At 39.4% G+C, this 26,616-nt stretch overlaps 2 protein-coding genes across 2 annotated transcripts in view; one reads left to right on the top strand and one right to left on the bottom strand.

Moving 5' to 3' along the window:
- LOC103506712 overlaps positions 1-26,616 on the bottom strand; it is a 73,298-nt gene that overhangs the window by 7,892 nt on the left and 38,790 nt on the right. The window contains exons 2-5 of the mRNA XM_026821694.1: positions 6,998-7,186; positions 3,070-4,593; positions 1,324-1,350; positions 1,011-1,097 (exon numbers count right to left, since the gene is read on the bottom strand). Of these exons, the coding sequence (XP_026677495.1) occupies positions 1,011-1,097; positions 1,324-1,350; positions 3,070-4,593; positions 6,998-7,174 (1,815 nt within the window). The 5' untranslated portion in view covers positions 7,175-7,186. The remainder of the gene's footprint in view (positions 1-1,010; positions 1,098-1,323; positions 1,351-3,069; positions 4,594-6,997; positions 7,187-26,616) is intronic.
- On the top strand, positions 17,555-19,079 carry LOC103506711 (cilia- and flagella-associated protein 99-like). Its single transcript, XM_008471106.2, has 2 exons — positions 17,555-17,791; positions 17,988-19,079. Exons 1-2 carry the CDS (start codon positions 17,630-17,632, stop codon positions 18,960-18,962), a joined length of 1,137 nt encoding a protein of 378 aa, XP_008469328.1. The 5' UTR covers positions 17,555-17,629; the 3' UTR covers positions 18,963-19,079.

Below are 26,616 nucleotides of genomic sequence, written 5' to 3'. Positions count from 1 at the left end.
TTTTTTTTTCGAATTATCCGTCACAACTCTCTAACGCCTTGTCCGATTTTGATGAAATTTGGCAAAAACAAATCAATCAAAATCATAAAAACAATTTTCATTTTTCATCCAGTTCCATATTACTTTACATTAGATCAATGAAATTTGGCAAAAACAAATCAATCAAATCATGAAAACAATTTTCATTTTTCATCCAGTTCCATATTACTTTACATTCTCAATCAAGTATAGAATCTATGCAGCGAACGAAGCGAGCTCTGAGTTTTAAATTGATGTAGTTGACGGGTTTTCCTTTTAGTTTTTTTCGAATTATCCGTCACAACTCTCTAACGCCTTGTCCGATTTTGATCAAATTTGGCAAAAACAAATCAATCAAATCATGAAAACAATTTTCATTTTTCATCCAGTTCCATATTACTATACATTATAGCTTGTAATACTAATTTAGTTGATTTCAAATTGGGATTATGTTTTGCAACTGATTGAGACTCGGATTTGAGACTGTCATTGGCAATTGGAGCTGTTTTATTTAGATTCTCCTGATTTATGACATGTTTTAGAAACAGGGGCTCGTTTGTTCGACATTTGTCATTGCTAACATTTTTCGAACCAATGCGAACGATAAGTTTTTCTTGACGGTTGGTATTTAAGGTTAGGAACCCCTAGTTTCGTCGAATCATAAAAGACTCGTACATGGTATAATTCTAATAAACATGGGTTATAGTGTCGTAAAAGACTTCTCAAAAAGGTTCCTCATATTGATCAAAGGATACAGTTTTGAACTAATATAAAGTAGTTAGGTGGAATAATGGCTATGGTTAGGAACCCCTAGTTTCGTCGAATCATAAAAGACTCGTACATGGTATAATTCTAATAAACATGGGTTATAGTGTCGTAAAAGACTTGTCAAAAAGGTTCCTCATATTGATCAAAGGATACAGTTTTGAACTAATATAAAGTAGTTAGGTGGAATAATGGCTATAGTAAGTTATAGCTTATAGTAAGTTTACCTTTAAATTATCAAAATCCGAAGACGGTTCAAAGGAAGGAGTAGACGTATCTATCATTTTCGAATTTGTCCAACTATGACCAGAAATCTGGAAAAAGAAAAGAAGTCAAACTTAAAAACGAATACCCAATAACTAAAACGAAACAAAAATGGAGATTAAAATCACAATAATTTCACAGAATACATATTTCAGTTATGTCCAGTTAACCAGTTATTAATTTAAATAATAAGTATATTGTCTCATGTCTCTGTTAATACAAGTATTTTTGTTAGATAAAAGATTCATTTGGTTTGCAAATAAAAGGACAACATACAGACGAGGAGCATATGTGATAAAACCGCTACAAAACGATTACAGCATTAAAAAATATTAAGCCTATAAAAAACAGCAGAACTTCTTTAAAAGTCACAATGCTCTTTGGTTGCACAGATAAGAGCCCAAGCTATTATTGTTAAACTTTGAAACAACGATCCGATTTTGATGAAATTTGGCAAAAACAAATCAATCAAATCATGAAAACAATTTTCATTTTTCATCCAGTTCCATATTACTTTACATTAGAATAATTATTAGATCAAATGCACGACCGGACACTTATCCAGCACGGAGATGGACTATATCTGTGCCGGAAAAAGTCGTGTGCAGTGGTAGTAGGAATACTTTCATTTACCTTAATTACATTCTCTACAGGACATTGGGAAAAGAAATTCGATGAAACTCACGACAAGTATAGGAACGGGTCTTAATTGTACATGGATACATGGAACGCTTTTCACTGGTAGGGCATAACCCCCATACTACAACTACATTAGTATCCAGGACATTTCTTTTTTAAAAAAAAGCCAACCACAACGGAAGAATATATGGTTCGCAAGAATAATATTATTGAAATGCCATTTTCATAATGTAAAAATAAAATTATAATCTCTGCCCCTTTCTGTACCGAATCGTGGAACTAGGTACATATCATATAGGTGCTCTTAGGGCCCGTTCCTACTTGTCGTTCGGATAAAAATCGTGTCGTGCCTAGTGGGAAAAAATCGGTTCTCGAAAGGGCTGGCTTTCTCCTGTCCTTCTCTCTTCGATTTCGGGACGAAGAGACCTCAATTCCTCAGTAGGAATAGAAGAAAGCTCTCGGATAGACTCTTGCCTTGGTTCCAGCAAGACTTTAAAGACTCTGCCTCAAAGAAGAGTTCCTCTGAAGCAAATGTGACTCGGAAAACTTCAATCAAGGAGTCTTGTGTCACCAGCGATGGGAGGGAACTTCTTTAAAAGTCACAATGCTCTTTGGTTGCACAGATAAGAGCCCAAGCTATTATTGTTAAACTTTGAAACAACGATAAAAAAAAAACAACAATGCTGCAAAACACAAAGCAAGCCAACCACAACGGAAGAATATATGGTTCGCAAGAATAATATTATTGAAATGCCATTTTCATAATGTAAAAATAAAATTATAATCTGTGCCCCTTTCCTTACCGAATCGTGGAACTACATATCATAAATACTCTTAAGGCCCGTTCCTACTCGTCGTTCGGATAAAAATCGTGTCGTCCTTAGTGGGAAAAAATCGGTTCTCGAAAGGGCTGGCTTTCTCCTATCCTGTCCTTCTTCGATTTCAGGACGATAAGACTATCTAAGTAGAGAACGGATAAGGTTCGTTCTCGGAACTTTCTAATGGCTCTGCAACTACGTTTTCTAGAAAAGTACTACTGTTGATTTCTGTTCTGTTCTTCCCAAAGCTTTCAGGGTATCTATTCTCTTCGTTTCCCAAAACTTTGAAACAAGTCCGTAAGGTGTTTGAGGAATTGTTCGAGCTTGTACTAGGAAAGTCAAAGACAGTTCTACCGTTAGCTTGTAATACTAATTTAGTTGATTTCAAATTGGGATTATGTTTTGCAACTGATTGAGACTCGGATTTGAGACTGTCATTGGCAATCGGAGCTGTTTTATTTAGATTCTCCTGATTTATGACATGTTTTAGAAAGGATGTTCCTAGGCCATAATACCCTGCAGTTACTTTGTAAAATTCATTCACTTACTTTTTGTTTTGGCACACTTCCATATTGGTGGTGGTTTTCACTTTACTTCTTCTGGCAAGCTTTTTGTTTTTGATTTCGTCTTGAGTTGTTTGTTCATCTGAAGAACTCCCAAGGATTTCCCGACTGGACGTTCTTTGCATTCTGGTTGTTTTCTTCTTTGCCACTTTCTCACCGTTAGACGATGCTTTCGCGGGTTTTATATTGGCGTAGATGTTTTCTTGGACCTTCGCTTTCGGCGTTCTCGTGTTGGACTTTTCACCGATTTCAAGCGATGAGTTCGAAGACCTGCGTTGGTTTCGAACGTTGGAGTAAACGTTTTCGCGAACTACGATAGGGGCTTCTGATTTTCTCGACGACTTCTTCGAGGAGCTCATCAGTCGGTTTGGTGTTTCAGCAATCGTTGACAACGGTTTGTAGGATTTCTTCTTCTTCCGCTCGTCATCGCTTCCTCGTATTGAATCTTCATCCGTATAACCATTCACTGCAAGCAGGATTTCGTCAGCAGCCTTTGTTAGTTCTTCTATCAGTATTGTTGAATCTGCAGATGAGTTTCGGGATCTTGACGGACCATTACGCGCGAGATATTGTTTTGATTTCGTTGACATTTCATCGATTGAAATCCCTTTGTTTGCTGATTCAAGTAGTTGTTTTGTAGACCTCTTGTTCTCCACAATGGGCGACACTCTCGTATTTGACTCTCTGGTTTTGGAAGTGACATAACGTCTGATTTGACTTGTGGAACTGAGACGGGACTTGTGCGGATCAGATTTGGGTTTGCACATGCCTTGATAAGATCGGTCGGATTCTATAGAACTGGTTCTCGATCGGACGGGTGTAGAATTGTTTGAATTGATTCGACCTGTGTTTCTCAAATTGTTTGAACGATTGGAATCTATACTCGATGTTCTGGATCGTTGTACTGATTCAAGAGACGAGTTTCGAGATTTCAACAAAACTGCAGAATGCAATTGACTATTGGATTCCATGCTTGATGTACGGGATCGAATATTTGAACTCATCGATGAAGTTCTCGATCGATTCGTTAGCGTGTGGTTTGATTCTACACTGGAGTCTCTGGATCGCAATTTAGAATCTTTAGAATTCATATAAATATGTCCGTTGTCCTTAGGGATGTTCAACCACCCATCTCTGCCACTACTTCTCAGACTCACATGTTCCTTATGGTTTTTCAATCGAAGGGAATCGTTCTTGTTGACTTCCGAGTCTTTCTTGGATCGATGATGAATTTTCTCGTAAATAGGTTCTTCTTTGACTTTTCTGGCTGGTCTCTTGGGAGCTTCCTCTTTCGTAATTTTGTCAGGTCTTTTTGTAACCTTCTCTGCACTTCTGTGACTTGTGAGCTTGATGCATTCGTTGATTTTCTTCAACTCATTGCTAATTTTGTGTGCGATGGGAGGTCCAATATGACTCGAAAAACTTCCATCAAGGAGTCTTGTGTCACCAACAATTGGAGGGCCATCAGGAGTGAAAAGCCGGCAGAGATATACGTCGCTAGATACCCGTGACAACCACGCTTTATGCTGAGGTGAGAACAAATCAAAACGTGTTTTGACACTAAAAACTGACAATCGAAAATTTGACCCGATTACATTACTTTCCTTCCTATAGGATAAGGAAAGTAAAAATTAGAAAAATAAATGTGGGCAGGTGGGCCAATAAATGGTACGTTTTTTAGGTGGGCGAATAAATGGTACACTCACCCTATCGGGAAATGGGTGGACACTTAATGACACAAGAGTGCAGACTTCACACTGTAGTATATAGTGTCGCTACCTAATATGTCTCCTAAGTCCTGAAGGATTTTCAGATGGCATCGTCCGACTCCGCGCTACTGAAATTCGCACGACTACAGTCCCAATGTCTGGCAGGCCTAACGGGTAAGTACTACAGTCTGTCACATCTCAAAAGCGGCCCCTAAGGCGAAAACCTTTGAAGCAATCAGAAGGCGCCTTTTGTTACTCGTACTGTGTGGCACAAATAAAAAAATTCATTTTTTTTTTAAGATTTGTAAAGGTGTTTGTAAAGGAAGATACGATGATGTACCTTAAAATTGATGCTAAGGTCCGTACAGATATCCGCGTTGCGCCAGCTGTGGTGGACATTCAAAATGCTCCCCCAAGTGGAGCTCGCCCGTCACCATTGGATTAAAATTGATGCTAAGGTCCGTACAGATATCCGCGTTGCGCCAGCTGTGGTGGACATTCAAAATGCTCCCCCAAGTGGAGCTCGCCCGACACCATTGGATACTTTTTATTAATACTATTTTTAGAAGGTTTGATGGAGGGAACTGTACCTAACAACGGAGTTCCTATCGTCTCGAAATCGAAGCGATACTAGAAGACGGGATAGGAGAAAGCCAGCCGTTCCGAGAACGAACCTTATCTGTTTAGGTGTGCAGGATAAAGTTCGCCCCGTCCTGTCCGTTAATAGTTGAATAGAGCCCGCGAACTAGCGTTTGCAAGGCAGACGCTATACCTTCCAAGCCTTCTAGGCAAAAGGACCGTTCCCACCTGCCGTTCGGAAAAGATCATGTCGTACCTAAGTGGGAACGTTCTCATTTAAATTACATTGCCGACAGCCTAGAGGACATTCGGAAAAATCGACACCATCGACAGAAAGTCGGGTGAAACTCACGACAAGTGGGAACTGGCTCAAGGCCCGTGAATCTTAAATAGTTGATAAAATCCTCCCCAAGCAGACGCTATACCTTCCAAGCCTTCTAGGCAAAAGGACCGTTCCCACCTGCCGTTCGGAAAAGATCATGTCGTACCTAAGTGGGAACATTCTCATTTAAATTACATTGCCGACAGCCTACAGGACATTCGGAAAAATCGACACCATCGACAGAAAGTCGGGTGAAACTCACGACAAGTGGGAACTGGCTCAAGGCCCGTGAATTTTAAATAGTTGATAAAATCCTCCCCAGACTACCAACTAAGCTAACTAGGCTGGCAAAGGACATTTCCAAGCCAGGATCTCTACTAAAACCGCACATCAGCAGAGCCCATCCAGACGACAAACCATAACAGTAACAGACGCTCTTTTACTACCAACTAAGCTAACTAGGCTGGCAAAGGACATTTCCAAGCCAGGATCTCTACTAAAACCGCACATCAGCAGAGCCCATCCAGACAACAAACCATAACGGTAACAGACGCTCTTTACAAAAGAAAGCACGACTTTGTTTAGTGGACTAAAAAAATCCCCCTCCAACTTCTTTCTCTCTCTCTCTCTCTCTCTCTCTCTCTCTCCTCTGACATCTGAACAACAAAGTTGCGATGGTATAAATACCACTGAACCAACGGTGGGGATCATATTCAACTAGTGGTCGTTAAACTTGAACTTTTTTGGACCCCAGGGGACTGACCCTAAAACGGATATAGGGTAAGTGTACCATTTACGGGATCATATTCAACTAGTGGTCGTTAAACTTGAACTTTTTTGGACCCCAGGGGACTGACCCTAAAACGGATATAGGGTAAGTGTACCTACCATTTATTCGCCCACCTAAAAAACGTACTATTTATTGGCCTACCTGTACCATACGCCACATAAGTTGAACTGGACGAAAATTTTCAAGATCCACAATTTCATCAAAAGAAAGGGCTTAAAGATGCTATCGAACCAGTGCTATTCAAAAATTGTAGTCATAAAAACAAAAATCTGGTGTGATCACCCTGTCACCATTTTTTTCTCAGTGTATGCTCCCTGTTTAAAGTCGCCCAGCCAGACAAATGCTTTGTAAGTGCTAGGTCACGGTCACCATTTTTTTCTCAGTGTATGCTCCCTGTTTAAAGTCGCCCAGCCAGACAAATGCTTTGTAATCACCATTTTTTTCTCAGTGTATGCTCCCTGTTTAAAGTCGCCCAGCCAGACAAATGCTTTGTAAGTGCTAGGTCACGGGTTCGAATTACGAATTCTTACCTTGCCATATTGGTGACTACTGTTGTGCGTGTTGTTCGCCCAGTGGTCCGTTTCTACACGGTTGTGTTCGAGTATCCCGTTGAAGGGGTCCATGTTGCTCCACTCCTCCACATTGTGGTGGTGGGCGGGGATACCGCTCGCTCCGCGCTCCCCGGTGCTTCTCAGAATTTCCATCATCTGGGCATGAGTCTGAAATCAGGTCGAAACGAAGCGAATGGTTAGGAAAGTGATTCTCAGTCTTTAAGGGACGTTATCACAAATCGAAAAAAAAGTTCAAAGATAAAAAATAGCTTAAAAAATCAATAAAAATTTGGAGTGGAGACCCTGTTTTCTACTGGGAGTTTAGGGCCAAATCATGAATTTTTTTTCAAAAAAGCACCACATTGTGGTGGTGGGCGGGGATACCGCTCGCTCCGCGCTCCCCGGTGCTTCTCAGAATTTCCATCATCTGGGCATGAGTCTGAAAGCAGGTCGAAACGAAGCGAATGGTTAGGAAAGTGATTCTCAGTCTTTAAGGGACGTTATCACAAATCGATAAAAAAGTTCAAAGATAAAAAATAGCTTTAAAAAAATCAACCACAAAGGTTCAGCTAGTTTTTATAGACAGCCAATAAAATATTTTTAACTACAACCATCAGAAGGAATAAGACTTAGACCAAAAGGCAAGACCAGAATGAGGTACGTAGTATGGTATGAATTACCTACCTACATTTGATAATAACTATGTATGCATCTGGGCATGAGTCTGAAAGCAGGTCGAAACGAAGCGAATGGTTAGGAAAGTGATTCTCAGTCTTTAAGGGACGTTATCACAAATCACAAATCGAAAAAAAAGTTCAAAGATAAAAAATAGCTTAAAAAATCAACCACAAAGGTTCAGCTAGTTTTTATAGACAGCCAATAAAATATTTTTAACTACAACCATCAGAAGGAATAAGACTTAGACCAAAAGGCAAGACCAGAATGAGGTACGTAGTATGGTATGAATTACCTACCTACATTTGATAATAACTATGTAAATGCTTTTTCAAAACCAATTTGAAATGTAAAATGTAAATGTACATTTTACATTTTCCATTTTGCATTTTGCGGTTCGCACATCTCTGAAGAGAGGTAAAATTGGACAGATGTTGAAAATAATGAAGAGAGATTAATGCACCACTCTATGTACATATACATAGTTAGTTCTTATTTGAAGAGAGGTAAAATTGGACAGATGTTGAAAATAATGAAGAGAGATTAATGCACCACTCTATGTACATATACATAGTTAGTTCTTATTTATGTATCAGAAATCGCAAAAATCTGATGTGAACTTAATTAATCTCTCTCTAATTATTATCTCAAAAACGCATAATGGCGTCAATGTCGCTTTCAGAGACAGTAATTCAGAGATAAACAAGCTGTTCATTGCTCATTAAAACGGGAGAAAATGGTTCTCTATATATTATCTCAAAAACGCATAATGGCGTCAATATCGCTTTCAGAGACAGTAATTCAGAGATAAACAAGCTGTTCATTGCTCATTAAAACAGGAGAAAACGGTTCTCTACAATCTCTAGCATTTGCCAATGGTGTGGCATAAACCCAGACACAGTAGGTACAATTCTAATAACAAGACTTGGCAATCCATTGAACCTGTTACCTGAGTCTCAAGACTAAATGAAAGCAGCACGCATTGCCATAGAGTCTGTAGACCAGGGGTTCACAACCTTTTTGGACCGATAGTAAGACTTTGATGGGAAGGTAACCACTAGGCGATTTAAAAGCTGGAGGCGTTTTCTACAACCATTTCCTTAGAGCTCTATCATTATGTAGTCAAATTCTCAAAAACTTTTTTCAACAAAATAATGGGGACTCAGATGTGTTTCATGCCAGCTACTCACGCGCTCGGACCGTCTGATGTGCGGCGGAAAAAGCTTCAGATCTATATCTCTCAGACAGTCTGACAGACCACTATGTCTCGAGCTTTTTCCGCCACACACGTTCGGACTGTCTGAAACCTCTAGGTCTGTCCCACACAGTCTGAGTGCGAGTGGGGGGCATCAGACGTCAACCGCGGGCCACTTGTGATCCACAGACCGCAGGTTAAGAACGTCTGACTACAGAATCATTATCTTAGATAATTTCTTCAACGGATTCGCCAATTGTTGCCCCTACTGTTATACCGTAAGATCTTTTGTAATAAATAAAAACGACTGGCGAAATATAACAGTAGTAAAAATATAATTCCACTGGAATAGGTATAGTAAAATAATTCCCCTCGATAGTAAAATAGTACGATAGTAAGTTAGTAAGTAAGGATAATAAAAATCTGTACAACTTTACTACCACCACCACAGTAACTTTTTTTTTTTTTTTTTTGAGGTTTGACAGAGGGAACTGTAACTGCTATGGTCTTATCGTCCCGAAATCGAAGAGATAAGGAAGACAGGATAGGAGAAAGCCAGCCGTTCCGAGAACGAACATTATCCCATCAGGATAAAATCCGCCCCGGGCGGGAATCGAACCCGCGGCCTAGCGCTTACAAGGCAGACGCACTACCAACTAAGCTAACTAGGCTGGCACCATCACAGTAACTTTAGTGATACTATCAGTGTGTTTTTAATTCCGACGCGGGTATGATGCGAACCCGACGTGATGGTCTTATCGTCCCGAAATCGAAGAGAGAAGGAAGACAGGATAGGAGAAAGCCAGCCGTTCCGAGAACGAACATTATCCAAGCAGGTTAAAATCCGCCACGGGCGGGAATCGAACCCGCGGCCTAGCGCTTACAAGGCAGACGCACTACCAACTAAGCTAACTAGGCTGGCACCATCACAGTAACTTTAGTGATACTATCAGTGTGTTTTTAATTCCGACGCGGGTATGATGCGAACCCGACGTGAACTGGATGCGTGTCTTTTCGAGTGAACGCTGCGACCTAATTTCCGGAAGCGACACTCGATTAGCATCAAGTACAAAACTGTTTTGCAATTTCTCCGCTAGATGTCATGTTTGTTGAGTTTCCACAATGTTTACCCCCACTCCTGTTTTTTTGAAGTTTCTATCTTTACAGTTTATTTGAAACTTTCACCAAAAGGACTTTGGTTAAGAACCAAGGGGCTTTACTTAAGAATCAATCATTAGGAAATGGGTATGTTGTAGATTATGACCTCAAATCACTAAATCACTAGATTTGCCAAGAATTCACTAAATTTAGTGAAAAATCACTAAGTCTGGAGACACTGTGCGTGTCTTTTCGAGTGAACGCTGCGACCTAATTTCCGGAAGCGACACTCGATTAGCATCAAGTACAAAATTGTTTTGCAATTTCTCCGCTAGATGTCATGTTTGTTGAGTTTCCACAATTTTTACCCCCACTCCTGTTTGTTTGAAGTTTCTACCTTTACAGTTTATTGAAACTTTCACCAAAAGGACTTTGGTTAAGAACTAAGGGGCTTTACTTAAGAATCAATCATTAGGAAATGGGTATATTCTGTTTTGCAATTTCTCCGCTAGATGTCATGTTTGTTGAGTTTCCACAATTTTTACCCCCACTCCTGTTTGTTTGAAGTTTCTACCTTTTCAGTTTATTGAAACTTTCACCAAAAGGACTTTGGTTAAGAACTAAGGGGCTTTACTTAAGAATCAATCATTGGGAAATGGGTATATTCCTATTAATAACAGAACTGTTATTTTAGATCATTATTTGAAACTTTCACCAAAAGGACTTTGGTTAAGAACCAAGGGGCTTTACTTAAGAATCAATCATTAGGAAATGGGTACCTATAATCCTATTAATAACAGAACTGTTATTTTAGATCATTATATTCAGTTTTACGATCAACTTCGAGTAATCACCCAACCAGACCAAGATTATAGAGTATGAGCTCTTGGTTTTCATTTTATTGCCTATGTTTCTATCGAAACCGATTTTGTAATGGCTCTCACAAGCTTGAACCGTGTTTAAAGTTTAAACTGTAAACTGTTTAGAGCTTATTGGAGTGACAGGGGTTGCTCCTGGTTTTCATTTTATTGCCTATGTTTCTATCGAAACCGATTTTGTAATGGCTCTCACAAGCTTGAACCGTGTTTAAAGTTTAAATTGTAAACTGTTTAGAGCTTATTGGAGTGACAGGGGTTCCATTTAACTGGTATTTATGCATAATTGCATACTCTTCCAATACCTCCTTGATATTCAACTGTTGATATTTGATTTTTCCAAATTAGTATCTTCAACAGAATAGATGATATTTAACAACTAGTTTTTCAAATTGCTCCTATTACTTCTTACTTCAAGTGGTATTTATCTACAAGTTTTTCAAATTGGTTCTTTAGCTTCAACTGATACTTAGGTGTGTACAGGGCTGTTTACAGGGAGGTCCTTAAGCTCTCATTTTCGAGAGTCACGGAACTGACACCTGTTTTTCTTTTTTTCCTCTTTTTTTTTGAGAGAGAGGGGCTCATTGTTGTTATATGTGGTTATCACTGTGGAGTCCAGAAAAGTTATGACCAGCCCTGGGTTTCTACAAGTTTTCCAAATTAGTGCTTTAGCTTCAACTTGATTGTACAAAATTGATAACGGTTTACCGTCACTGTACGATATGTAGGTAACTGCTACCTGCTAAGGTTTGTAGTGACGGGGATTTTACCCTTCATTCCGCAACAACCTCACTCGCCCAGCCTGAGTGGAGCGGGGAGAATCCAAAAGTACGTGACTGCCCAAATGGTCACCCAACCAAATACTAACCAAGTGCAACATTGCTCAACTTCAGTAATCGATTGGGAAGTGCATTCAAGGTGCTATTGCCACTGGCGCAAATCCGCAAATCAGCTATGTATACCTAATTGTATTTTTGCCACTACTTGAAGATTTATATCTCCGACCATCTCTCATAAAATCATCATCGCTCAAGTTTATAATCAAAACTGGTGTCACAAATAATGTAGCTCTGTTTTACTCCTCCACACATTTTAGCCGAACAATGTCGAATTCCAGCGATTACCAAGATCTGGTTTCGCAAATTTTCCGAAAATTCGACCAATATGGACCGGACACGTTGGGAGATCATCAAATTGACGTGGACCTGCTGAAACTGGTGTCACAAATAATGTAGCTCTGTTTTACTCCTCCACACATTTTAGCCGAACAATGTCGAATTCCAGCGATTACCAAGATCTAGTTTCGCAAATTTTTCGAAAATTCGACCAATATGGACCGGACACGTTGGGAGATCATCAAATTGACGTGGACCTGCTAAAAGCACTGTCCAAACTGATAGCAGACAGACGAAACGCCTCTTCATTGTTGAACGACGAAGAATATCTGCAGAAAAAGTTGCAGAGCATACAAACCGGTGGTGAAGAAACAGAAGAAGTATGTTACAGTGATGATACCATCAAGAGAGACATTCTAGTCAATATGTGTCGAGCACTTGGTGATGATGAAAGCAATGAAACAGCAAGGAAAGACAGTTTGTTCTACATGTATTTGACATTTCGGAAGTATGAAATCGTCATGAAAGAGATCCTAGAAGGTTTCAACTGTGACCGAAAAATAAATACGAGAAATCTGGACGTAGCCCGTGTCATTTTATTGGTATTGATGTTTTACTTGAATGAATCAAATATGAACAAAGTCAAACAAGTACTGCTGAAATTTAATGCTTTTTTAACTGAGGAGATTGTAGGATTCCTTTCCTTACACGATATTAAAGAAACAATGTGTAATTATCTCGATAGAGAATATGTCGACGATGTGTTAGAAGTGAGAACGACTCAGGAGCTTCTTCAAAAGTTGCAAGATGAAATGGTCGAAATAGATGAACAGTCTGAAGAAAAAAGTGAAATCCCCAGATTTGTGTGTAAACCATTCAAGACCAACTATGTGAGACCCGCGACCAAATTGGAGCAGTATATATTATTATGTTAAGGCGGTCTCTTCCTGATCCCTGATGTGCCGCGTCCATTTTAGTTTAGGACTATTGCACTGCCTATAGAAAGGAACTGTCCTTATACTATAGGCATAATAGTAGTAGCCTACTGCTGGAGTAAAGGGACTTTTCAGTCCTATGCGAGCAGTATAAATAAGCACTATTATTATTATTATTCCTGATCCCTGATGTGCCGCGTCCATTTTAGTTTAGGACTATTGCACTGCCTATAGGAAGGAACTGCCCTTATACTATAGGAAGAAAAGTATATAATGTAGGTACCTATTTCTCAGTGTGGACTCACCTTAGAGCTGGTGGTGCTCGTATGGGACCGAATCACCTGGACGGACCCTCCCCCCGGTACCCGCGCCTGAAACACCTCGAGCTGTTTCATCTGTTTCATTTGTTCCCGGGTGCCATCGGCCAGGTTCCGCGCGCGACTGTCGACAACCTGTGAAACAGAGAGGTTTCATCTGTTTCATTTGTTCCCGGGTGCCATCGGCCAGGTTCCGCGCGCGACTGTCGACAACCTGTGAAACAGAGAGAAAAAAAAAACTTGACTGACTGGTCTAGAAAAAAAGAAATGGAAAAACTTAGTTGACTGGAGTAGAATAATTAGGAAATTCAGTACACTCTGGGTCTTTTTTTTTAGGTATGTCTAAGGAGAGGTCTCTATCCCCATAACTTTTTCGATATCTCTAGCCTGTACTCAGTAGAGCGGAAGACCGGCAAAAAGTGGTAATGCCCAAAATAGCTAAAAATGCTAAAATGAAACCTCCTTATATCCACGTCAAGTACTTTGAAGACCATTTTTCTCTCCTCCATAACAATGTGCCCAGGTATGAAGATAATTCTTAGTTCTCCTATTAACCTGGAGGTCTCTATTCCAGGCCAAAGCTGTAACCATTTAACTCAGCCCAAGGCTCTATTAAACCATTTAACCCAGCCCGAGGTTCGATTAATCCACCTCTAATGAAATGGAAAAACTTAGTTGACTGGAGTAGAATAATTAGGAAATTCAGTACACTCTGGGTCTTTTTTTTTAGGTATGTCTAAGGAGAGGTCTATCCCCATAACTTTTTCGATATCTCTAGCCTGTACTGAGTAGAGCGGAAGACCGGCAAAAAGTGGTAATGCCCAAAATAGCTAAAAATGCTAAAATGAAATCTCCTTATATCCACGTCAAGTACTTTGAAGACCATTTTTCTCTCCTCCATAAAAATGTCTGAACCTGTTACCTGAGTCTCAAGACTAAATGAAAGCAGCACGCATTGCCATAGAGTCTGTAGACCAGGGGTTCACAACCTTTTTGGAACGATAGTAAGACTTTGATGGGAAGGTAACCACTAGGCGATTTAAAAGCTGGAGGCGTTTTCTACAACCATACCCTTAGAGCTCTATCATTATGTGGTCAAATTCTCAAAAACTTTTTTCAACAAAATAATGGGGACTCAGATGTGTTTCATGCCAGCTACTCACGCGCTAGACCAGGGGTTCACAACCTTTTTGGAACGATAGTAAGACTTTGATGGGAAGGTAACCACTAGGCGATTTAAAAGCTGGAGGCGTTTTTTCTACAACCATACCCTTAGAGCTCTATCATTATGTGGTCAAATTCTCAAAAACTTTTTTCAACAAAATTATGGGGACTCAGATGTGTTTCATGCCAGCTACTCACGCGCCCGGACCGTCTGATGTGCGGCGGAAAAAGCTTCAGATCTATATCTCTCAGACAGTCTGACAGACCACTATGTCTCGAGCTTTTTCCGCCACACACGTTCGGACTGTCTGAAACCTCTAGGTCTGTCCCACACAGTCTGAGTGCGAGTGGGGGGCATCAGACGTCAACCGCGGGCCACTTGTGATCCACAGACCGCAGGTTAAGAACGTCTGACTACAGAATCATTATCTTAGATAATTTCTTCAACGGATTCGCCAATTGTTGCCCCTACTGTTATACCGTAAGATCTTTTGTAATAAATAAAAACGACTGGCGAAATACCTATAACAGTAGTAAAAATATAATTCCACTGGAATATAGTAAAATAATTCCCCTCGATAGTAAAATAGTACGATAGTAAGTAAGGTGATCCACAGACCGCAGGTTAAGAACGTCTGACTACAGAATCATTATCTTAGATAATTTCTTCAACGGATTCGCCAATTGTTGCCCCTTCTGTTACCGTAAGATCTTTTGTAATAAATAAAAACGACTGGCGAAATATAACAGTAGTAAAAATATAATTCCACTGGAATAGGTATAGTAAAATAATTCCCCTCGATAGTAAAATAGTACGATAGTAAGTTAGTAAGTAAGGATAATAAAAATCTGTACAACTTTACTACCACCACCACAGTAACTTTTTTTTTTTTTTTTTTGAGCTTTCAGTTCCAGCCACAGACTGTGACACGAGTACAAGGGGGCTGTTGTATGATGCCCGCCACTCAGACCGTCTGAAAAAAAAAAAACCTAGATCTACATAGGTCTGTCACACGGTCTGAGTGACCTAGGTGGGAAGCTTTTTCCGCCATACATGTTCTGACTGTCTGACACACGGTTGAGCTTTCAGTTCCAGCCACAGACTGTGACACGAGTACAAGGGGGCTGTTGTATGATGCCCGCCACTCAGACCGTCTGAAAAAAAAACCTAGATCTACATAGGTCTGTCACACGGTCTGAGTGACCTAGGTGGGAAGCTTCGCCATACATGTTCTGACTGTCTGACACACGGTCTGAGTGTGAGTGTCCGGCATGAGATAAATTTAAATGATTAACCTCTGTGGCCTAGTGTTTTTCACTTCACACTAGGCGACACACGGTCTGAGCGCGAGTGTCCGGCATGAGATAAATTTAAATGATTAACCTCTGTGGCCTAGTGTTTTTCACTTCACACTAGGCTTGTACGCCGAATGTCCCGGGTTTGATTCCCGACGGGTTACATCCACGCCTATCCAAGAATGTGCCTATCCAAGAACGGGAAAGTTTTTTTTTAGAAAATTTCCGCTCTGGTTGGGATTCGAACCCAGCACCTCCAAGTTGAGAGTGCTCTTGACCACTCTGGCTTTTCGCTGCCCCACTAAAGTCTGTGAGGAGGCGGATGGCTTGTCGCCGAATGGTGGTTAAAACCCACGTCACTAAAAACATGAGCAGTGAAACAGTTTCTTTTCTTTTTACAAAACTTTTTATTTTTTTTTTCTTTTGACTTTCTTGCACACTAGGCATGTACGCCGAATGTCCCGGGTTTGATTCCCGACGGGTTACATCCATGCCTATCCAAGAACGGAAAAGTTTTTTTTTTAGAAAATTTCCGCTCTGGTTGGGATTCGAACCCAGCAGCTCCGGGTTGATAGTCAGTTCTCTTGACCACTCTGGCTTTTCGGTGCCCCACTAAAGTCTGTGAGGAGGCGGATGGCTTGTCGCCGAATGGTGGTTAAAACCCACGTCACTAAAAACATTAGCAGCGATACAGTGACTTTCTTTTCTTTTTACAACAGCCCCCTTGTAACGACAAGTTGATTGTACTTTGCTCTGCAGTGAGTATTTCGCGAATAAATTTCAAGTAGCGCGAATAAATTACAAAGCAGATATTATAGGTACAAGTCTGTAAGGATTGTACTTTGCTCTGCAGTGAGTATTTCGCGAATAAATTTCAAGTAGCGCGAATAAATTACAAAGCAGATATTATAGGTACAAGTCAATAGTCTGTAGGTAATCCAGGACACTCGATAGTACCCACAATTACTACCTATTTCAACAGCGAACACTGGTTTCAAAGAAGATACAAGAACACTAGAATAGTTCTTGAGAGATGATAATGGTAGCTAAAGAATACCTAGATGTGTAGTAACTCTTCTTTTTCCTCACCCCCTCCCGTGTTTAGACAGGGTCACCGCTTTTCGTCAGCCTCTCAATCAGCCCTAGGGTGATTGCGTTGGGCTGACATTTGGTTTTGGCTACAGATTTCAAGAATGCCCTTCGCACACAACCTTTGCTATTTCATTAGGAAGGGGGATTCAGGCTGGTCTACTAGATGTGTAGTAACTCTTCTTTTTCCTCACCCCCTCCCGTGTTTAGACAGGGTCACCGCTTTTCGTCAGCCTCTCAATCAGCCCTAGCCCTAGGGTGATTGCTTTGGGCTGACATTTGGTTTTGGCTACAAATTTCAAGAATGCCCTTCGCACACAACCTTTGCTATTTCATTAGGAAGGGGAATTCAGGCTGGTCTACTGAGAAAAAAACTAGGGTGCCGGCAGCCTAATCGGGTGACGGGAAGCTTGACGCTATAATATAGGATTTGCATCCTAATCGGGTGACGGGAAGCTTGACACTATAATATAGCATTCCAACAGCCTAAATCAGGGGAAGTAACCCAATAATAGAGTTCACAGTCTGAAGAAAAAAGTGAAATCCCCAGATTTGTGTGTAAACCATTCAAGACCAACTATGTGAGACCCGCGACCAAATTGACGCCCATGCCAAGTGAGGGAGAAGGTGACCAGAACTTTGTATTCAAGGCAAATCCCATACCTTATGATATATTGAACGTGGACGAGGAAGAAATGTTACGGAAAAAGGAAAAGAGATTGAAAAAGCGAGAAATAGAGGCACGGAAATTGCTGGAAGAAGCGGACCAAATTGACGCCCACGCCAAGTGAGGGAGAAGGTGACCAGAACTTTGTATTCAAGGCAAATCCCATACCTTATGATATATTGAACATGGACGAAGAAGAAATGTTACGAAAAAAGGAAAAGAGATTGAAAAAGCGAGAAATAGAGGCACGGAAATTGCTGGAAGAAGCAAATAAGAAACAATTCAAGTGTGCTAGAAATATTGGCAAGAAGAAAGACACGAAGTTCGATGAAACTATGAAATTCAAAGTAAGTAAAAGAAGATTGAAGTTATGAAAGCTCAGGTAAGTAGGTAACTAGATAGATTAGGTAGCACTACTGGATATACTGCAAGCTGCAATAATGAAGAAAATAATTGAGAGTTCTTAAAAAATTAATTACCTATATTGTTGAACTTTTGCCCATGATAAGCTTTAGTAAAGTCTGACATTTTTAATTTTTTTAGGCAAAAAAAATCAAAGCCAAGGAAGTGCAAAAGTTCCCACCTGTTGAAATCAAGACCAACGCAGCTCAAACACTCCGGGAAGCAGCTAACATCATCAAACAAGAAGATCAATTCGAGAAAATGATCCAAAACTTGGCAAACGGATCACTTTGCAGCTACGAATACGAAAAGTATATTGACGAATTAAGAAAGCAAAGAGAGGCGGAAGAATTGGAAAATATCGAAAGGAAAAAGCTACAAGCTTTAATAACACACGAGGAAGCGATACTAGCGAAGAAGAGGCTAATCGAGAAAAACAAACGTGAAAAGCGTGAATTCTGCAAACAGTGGGAAGAGTATGAGAGGCAAATGAATGAAATGAAAGAGAAAGAAATGGAGGAACTGAAACTAACATTCTTCGTAGATACAAAACAAAGGGAGAAAAATATCCAGGATAAAATGAGAGATATGTTGGACGAAAAATGCAGACACGTTCAGGAAGAGAATAGAAAAGTGAAAGAAGACCAAGAGAGGAAAATGAAAGAGTTAACAGAAGAGATAGAAAGGAAGAAAGAGCTCGTCCATCAGATAAGGTTCTTACAAGAGATCGCGAAAATCAATAATGAAAACCGAGTGAGATTTGACGAGACTGAAGTCATGAACAATGGGTTCATGTATGAAATGTCATTGGCAGAACTCAAACAGAGACTGTACGATATGGAAATTGAAATGAAGGAAGAGCTGGAACGGAGGAAATGTGAAATCCTTGACGAAAAAGCTAAGAAACAAAAATTTCTAGAAGAAACAGCGAGACTTGTTGAAGATTCGAGAAATGCGAAAAGAGAAATGAAGAATTGGCAAAAAGAAATGAAAAGCCAGACCGCTCTGAAGAAATGCCCATCCTCGACCGCCAATATGGATTTGAAAATGAAACTCATGCAAATCAGACAAGAAAGACTTGCATATGAATGCCAAATGAAGTGCACTTCAACTTGATATAAGGTTGTCCACAATAACTTTCAACAAAAATTAAGTTACTTTTTACTTTTTTTAGAATTTTGGTTTTGGACAGTATTTCAACTCTACATCAAGAATTTCAACAAAGAACCGAAATTAATTGGACGATATAAATCACTTTCAACTCTACATCAAGAATTTCAACAAAGAACCGAAATTAATTGGACGATATAAATCACTAGCTTAGCATTTAGTGGCACTGTTTGTAATTAAACAGAGTCGAGGGTAATGAAAAAATAGGTGATGATAATAATGATGATAAAAAAAATAAATAAATAAATAACAAACGGAAAATATATTGGGATCAAGGCTATAGGCAGTTATCGGTGCACCTATGAGTGAGCGGAACCTCAGGAATTATCTAGAAAATATATTGGGATCAAGGCTATAGGCAGTTATCGGTGCACCTATGAGTGAGCGGAACCTCAGGAATTATCTATGTAAATGAGCCCACCTAATATTCTCAATACATGTGGTTTCATTTTCATGGAGATGAGATCCGGAGGGAGGGGGGAGGGGGCGAATCACTCATCAGTATTTAATGATGTACATATGTAATCAATTCTTCTATAAACACAGTTTATCTACATTGGCTAAAAAAAGTATTCTAAAGTATCTATGGAAGCGCTAGGCCGCGGGTTCGATTCCCGCCCGGGGCGGATTTTATCCTGATGGGATAATGTTCGTTCTCGGAACACCTAGGCCGCGGGTTCGATTCCCGCCCGGGGCGGATTTTATCCTGATGGGATAATGTTCGTTCTCGGAACGGGTGGCTTTCTCCTATCCTGTCTTCCTTCTCTCTTCGATTTCGGGACGATAAGACCATAGCAGTTACAGTTCCCTCTGTCGAACCTCTTGAAAAAAAAAAAGTATCTAAACTACCAAAACAACTCTACCAATCCGCAATATTTTGCTTATCTTCTCAAATTTGCAAGACCTTTACAAAGTTTTCATCGTCAATGTAGTGATCTAAGATTATTTACCGAAGATTGCAACAACACCCTTGGAGCTCAAAAGATTCTGCATTTCTGCATAGAATCAAAGCTTATGTTTTCATGTAGGTACTATTATTCTCTTCAATGGATATATTTTTAAAACCATAACTAACTAATAGGTATAACTACTCTCTACTCTAGCACTAAAGAGGTATAATCAATTCTTCTATAAACACAGTTTATCTACATTGGCTAAAAAAGTATTCTAAAGTATCTAAACGGCTGGCTTTCTCCTATCCTGTTTTCCTTCTCTCTTCGATTTCGGGACGATACAGTTCACTCTGTCGAACCTCTTGAAAAAAAAGTATCTAAACTACCAAAACAACTCTACCAATCCGCAATATTTTGCTTATCTTCTCAAATTTGCAAGACCTTTACAAAGTTTTCAATGTCAACGTAGTGATCTAAGATCATTTACCGAAGATTGCAACAACACCTTTGGAGCTCAAAAGAGTCTGCATTTCTGCATAGAATCAAAACTTATGTTTTCATGTACTATTAATTTCTTCAATGGATATATTTTTAAAACCATAACTAACTAATAGGTATAACTATATTCGTACTCTAGCACAGATTGGGCTAATAGTAACCTCATGGATGATTCAAAACGGAGATAAAATTCGCAATTACGATCAGACCAAAAATTTTCAGCTCACGAACTAAGGTCGAGTATAATCGCTCTAGATGAGTCATTATATGTCCCACTATACACTATGTATAGTATCACTGTACCCCACTATAGTGCAGGATCGTTTACGCCTAACTGGGCCCTAGGACCAACTCCCACAATGGCCTTCCGGACGATATTTTTTTTTTAAGGAAACTGTAACTGCTAAGGCCTTACCGTCCCGAAAGAAAAAAAAAAATGTGTAGGATAATGTTCGCCCCGGATGGGAATAGAAACCGCTACCTAGCGCTTACAAGGCAGACGAGCTAACCACCAAGCTATGTAACTAGGTTGGCAAATGCAACTATAAAGAAAACCATAGGCAGACGAGCTAACCACCAAGCTATGTAACTAGGTTGGCAAATGCAACTATAAAGAAAACCATTTTTTTGTGTGGACCCCCCTGTATACGGCCCTGCTATAGTGTCACCAAGGCAGACGAGCTAACCACCAAGCTATGTAACTAGGTTGGCAAATGCAACTATAAAGAAAACCATTTTTTTGTGTGGACCCCCCTGTAGACGGCCCTGCTATAGTGTCACCGTGTCTCATAATAATGACATTGAAGAGTCATCTAACTTCCTTGAGTGTAGGACCCAAAACGGTCAAAAATCTTCCATATGTCCCAGATCTGAAATTGCACACTGAAAAAAAAAAGTGATTGGGTGCCACAAGTTTCAGGAGAATTGGAGCGAAAGAACTCATTGAAGAGTCATCTAACTTCCTTGAGTGTAGGACCCAAAACGGTCAAAAATCTTCCATATGTCCCAGATCTGAAATTGCACACTGAGAAAAAAAAAGTGATTGGGTGCCACAAGTTTCAGGAGAATTGGAGCGAAAGAACGCTATTATTGGATTGTTTCCTTTGCTTTTGGATTGGGCTGCTGGCATAGGCACCGTAGTTTTTTCTTCAATGTATCTTGGTATCAGATCGGAACCAACTTAGACAAACTTATTAGTGACCCAGAAAAAAAAAAAAAAAAAAAAAAAAAAAAAAAAGTGATTGGGTGCCACAAGTTTCAGGAGAATTGGAGCGAAAGAACTCTATTATTGGACTGTTTCCTTTGCTTTTGGATTGGGCTGCTGGCATAGGCACCGTAGTTTTTTCTTCAATGTATCTTGGTATCAGTTCGGAACCAACTTAGACTAACTTATTAGTTGGTTTTGTTAACAGTTGCATCAATGAGTTCTCGCTAATAGTTGCATCAGTTACTTCTTCATCAGTTGATGCATTAGCTGTTTCATCAATCAGACTGGAAACTTCACAAGACCTCGTTTTGCTATTTGAATGATTCGTGGACGAGTTATTGCGAATACGTTAGAGTAGATTTTTATTGCTATCGTCTTCTTGAGCAGTTTTTATTAATTTCGTGATTGGTTGATTTCATCAGAAGACAACTGATCACAATACTTCACAATTACAAGCTGGATTGAATGACCGAGTAAAAGTAATTTCGTGATTGGTTGATTTCATCAGAAGACAACTGATCACAATACTTCACAATTACAAGCTGGATTGAATGACCGAGTAAAAAAATTCACATTTCTAATGTTAACACAATATTAGACAATCTAAAGGCCTTGCGCATTAAAATCAACTGTCGTTTCCTTTGTCTTTTTGTCTATATTGGCTGTCTCTATTCTCTGTATTGACTGTAAAGCGTAGTGCGCGTTTGGAATGCATTCAAAGGAGTTTTTTTTTCAGTGCTTCCTTCTCTCTTCGATTTCGGGACGATAAGACCATAGCAGTTACAGTTCCCTCTGTCAAACCTCTTAAAATAATAATAATAATAATTTATTTACATAGAAAATCCATTATAAAATCTATAAGTTCGGCCATGCCTTTTCCACAAGTTTGGCCATGCCTCGGGATGAACTAGCGGGATTCCGGAGCGAAGCGACGGAATTCAGCTATCCATTATAAAATCTAAGCTGTCCTTTTATGAACATAATTTTATTATGAAAATGATACAGACCTCTCACACTCTAGGAGACTTTAGTGTGAGAGGTGTGTCCAAACATACGAGTAGTTGACAGGAGGTAACTAGATAGATTAGGTAGCACTACTGGATATACTGCAAGCTGCAATAATGAAGAAAATAATTGAGAGTTCCTAAAAAATTAATTACCTATATTGTTGAACTTTTGCCCATGATAAGCTTTAGTAAAGTCTGACATTTTTAATTTCGTATCTTGTAAGGTGGAGCGTCTGCCTTGTAAGCGCTAGATCGCCGGTGGACTTTATCCTGAACGGGAACGGGATAAAGTTCGTTCTTTGAACGGCTGTCTTTATCCTGTCCTCCTTCTCTCTATGATTTTGCGATAAGATCTCCGTTGTTACCGTTCCCTGCAAAAGTTCCCACCTGTTGAAATCAAGACCAACGCAGCTCAAACACTCCGGGAAGCAGCTAACATCATCAAACAAGAAGATCAATTTGAGAAAATGATCCAAAACTTGGCAAACGGATCACTTTGCAGCTACGAATACGAAAAGTATATTGACGAATTGAGAAGGCAAAGAGAGGCGGAAGAATTGGAAAATATTGAAAGGAAAAAACTACAAGCTTTGATAACACACGAAGAAGCGATATTAGCGAAGAAGAGGCTAATCGAGAAAAACAAACGTGAAAAGCGTGAATTCTGTGCCTTGTCGTTGTAGCCAATCTGATCTGTCTAGAGCTGATCTCTTGAGTTGACTGTATGAGTTGCAGTCCATGAGTTTCATGATGTCTTCAAAGTAGGACTTCCTGGGTCTTCCTCTCGGTCTTCTTCCTTCTACTTTCCCTTCCAGTATATTAGTGATGAAATCATTATGCCTCAGCAGATGTCCCACTAGCTTTATCTTTCTTTTCATCAATGTCTTCATCAGGTTTCTTTCTTCTCCAATTTCATTTTTCTTCTGTATGGCTGCGAGACATGGACGATGGGGAAGTATGAACGAGAAAGACTTGAAGCTATGGAGATGTGGTTAAGAATGACAAGGACCAGCTGGATGGAAAGGAAGAGAAACAGACATAGATAGGCACCTAATACCAAACTACCTAGGTACATATGTTAGACATACGTACCCTCTAGACTTAGGTAGACAAAGGCACCTAATACCGAACTATGGTTAGACATAGAACATTCGCGTAGGACATACCAGATACCAGTAAACTCGGGTGGCTTTGGTACTGTCAGGAGACATAAGACATACCATAAGTAGATATATGTATAGTTCTATAGGACATACATATTATCAACAGACATTAACATAGTAACACAAAACCATTAAGTAACGCAACACTAAAGATGCAAGACAAAAATCTCACCTAACGACTTGACAAGTTTGCATTCTTGAAAGTTATTTCGCCAGACAGATATACGAGGCAGTGTGTCAATAAAGCCGCATCATGTTGACATTATGGATAAAACACTACGGCAAACCGGGAGTAAACCTTGCTAGACAATTAAAATGCAAGGTAAGCGATGAATTGATGATTTGTCACAGCTACAACATAGCACAATATCACCGGAGTCATCATCAGCAACAGCACCAACACCAAAAACAACAACAACAGCAACAACAACTACAGCAGCAACGGGATCACAACAACAACAACAACAACAACAACAACAACAACAACAACAACAACAACAACAACAACAACAACAACAACTACAGCAACAGCGGGATCAACAGAAGAATTGACATTAGTATGAGTAGCATGAATGATATCATTATTATTGTGATGATCATCAGGATTAACATTAACATCACCATTGGAATCATGATAGACTCTATTATTGCAATCAGTCTCAATATTGTAAGGACCAAGTAGTATTGACATCTTCAAAAGCACCATCACTACCATCATTGTTGCAAGAAGCATTACATTTACAAACAACTTTTATTAAATTATCAATAGGTATCATCATTATTGTCAATAGCACTAAGAAATATATTATCAACTTTGTAGGATATAGGAGCAACATCATTGCCAATAGTATTATTAAAACTGACAACAGTATCAGTCCTCTTCGATACCTTAGTAACTCGGTGTGTACCGAGGCTGAGCTAAGCTTGGAAGCCTTATGGCTGCGTTGCGTCAACCATAAGTCACGGATTATGACTTATGACATCAGTAATAAAATTAGTAATAGACATTATAAGAGGTGTTTCTTTCAAGTTTCAAGATAGGAGCCAAAAAAAATGCATCGTTTTGAATCGGTTCCAATCGATTTTCTCCGATGACGCACGAAAGGTGTTACGGGAGCTACCGAATTGGCAACTCGTCTTGGCTGATTAGCATCGAGGAAACAGCTACTTGCGCCTGAAAAGGCTCGTAGGGTATGCTAAGGCCAAGAGATCAATTCATCAAGCGATTTTCCATAAATTGTCCTCTCCTTTTCCTGATATTTTCCTACAAACCTACAATGTATGTATGTATGTATGTATGTATGTATGTATGTATGTCCATTGCCCATGTTTGTGTGCAGTGGAAAACATAATTTTCCACCTATCTCAAGTGGAAATCACAATGTACGACTGACTGACTTCGGTAATCATCAATAATTACTCAATGTAATACAAGAAACGTTTAAAAAATTACCAACGATTACCATCTACTTACTTCCTCCAAAGTTGAGACATGTGCTAGGTTGCATATAGGGTGTCCTACGACTGACTGACTTCGGTAATCATCAATAATTACTCAATGTAATACAAGAAACGTTTAAAAAATTACCAACGATTACCATCTACTTACCTACTTCCTCCAAAGTTGAGACATGTGCTAGGTTGCATACAGGGTGTCCTGAAGAGAATTGACAGATTCTAAAATTCTATGGATCTGCAAACCCTACATTTTCTTCCGATTTATAATCAAATTCAAATGTACTTTATTGTTTTGCTTATAGTCCCCTAGCTAGACGCTGATTTACTCTCTGTTTATAGTCCCTCAGCCAGACTACGATATAAATCACTATAAAATGTAGAAATATGTACATACATAGGTATAATTGATAGCCATAAATCATAAAGTTGTCTATGATCCGTGGCTAGCTCTTCTCACCTAATATCTATGTATTTATCAAACTCTGCAGTAAATTTTGTACATCATATATTATTTCGATAGGTTTTTAGTCATTCATATATTGCCATACCAAACATATTTGAATTCTCAGAATGTGGTAATGCAAAGAGAGAGAGGCGGGAACAGTGGGACTCTCCACAATTATTTCAAGTGTTGGAAGCAGCGACCAGATTTTCAAAGAAACGCCAACCTGGGTTTGGGTGATGGTTATTTTTACGATATAAATCACTATAAAATGTAGAAATACATACATAGGTATAATTGATAGCCATAAATCATAAAGTTGTCTATGATCCGTGGCTAGCTCTTCTCACCTAATATTTATAGTCCCCTAGCTAGACGCTGATTTACTCTCTGTTTATAGTCCCTCAGCCAGACTACGATATAAATCACTATAAAATGTAGAAATACATACATAGGTATAATTGATAGCCATAAATCATAAAGTTGTCTATGATCCGTGGCTATCTCTTCTCACCTAATATCTATGTATTTATCAAACTCTGCAGTAAATTTTGTACATCATATATTATTTCGATAGGTTTTTAGTCATTCATATATTGCCATACCAAACATATTTGGATTCTCAGAATGTGGTAATGCAAAGAGAGAGGCGGGAACAGTGGGACTCTCCACAATTCTGTTGAAAAAATGCCCACGTTAAATCAGTTTCCAATTAAACAATAGGAACGAGATGGGGACTCTCCACAATTCTGTTGAAAAAATGCCCACGTTAAATCAGTTCCAATTAAACAATAGGAACGAGATGATTAGCAATTTTATTTTCAATATCAATGAAACTAAAACAACTAAAGTTCCAGTGACTGGTGAAGACGAAAAGAGTGAAATTAGGTTTAAGAAGATTTTTTATGTCTGTTTATGTTTAGGAGCCAGCC

This window comes from Diaphorina citri, unplaced genomic scaffold (genome assembly GCF_000475195.1).
Source record: "Diaphorina citri unplaced genomic scaffold, Diaci psyllid genome assembly version 1.1 scaffold256, whole genome shotgun sequence".
Taxonomy (NCBI): domain Eukaryota; kingdom Metazoa; phylum Arthropoda; class Insecta; order Hemiptera; family Psyllidae; genus Diaphorina; species Diaphorina citri.
Note: the sequence above shows the minus strand (reverse complement) of the source record. Positions and strands in the feature narration are given on the sequence as shown.

Excerpts from the sequence above, each read along its gene's own strand:
- LOC103506711 (XM_008471106.2), top strand. The coding sequence starts at position 17,630 with ATGGACGAAGAAGAAATGTTACGAAAAAAGGAAAAGAGATTGAAAAAG. Across the intron at positions 17,792-17,987 it reads ATGAAACTATGAAATTCAAA|GCAAAAAAAATCAAAGCCAA; the intron begins GTAAGTAAAAGA and ends TAATTTTTTTAG.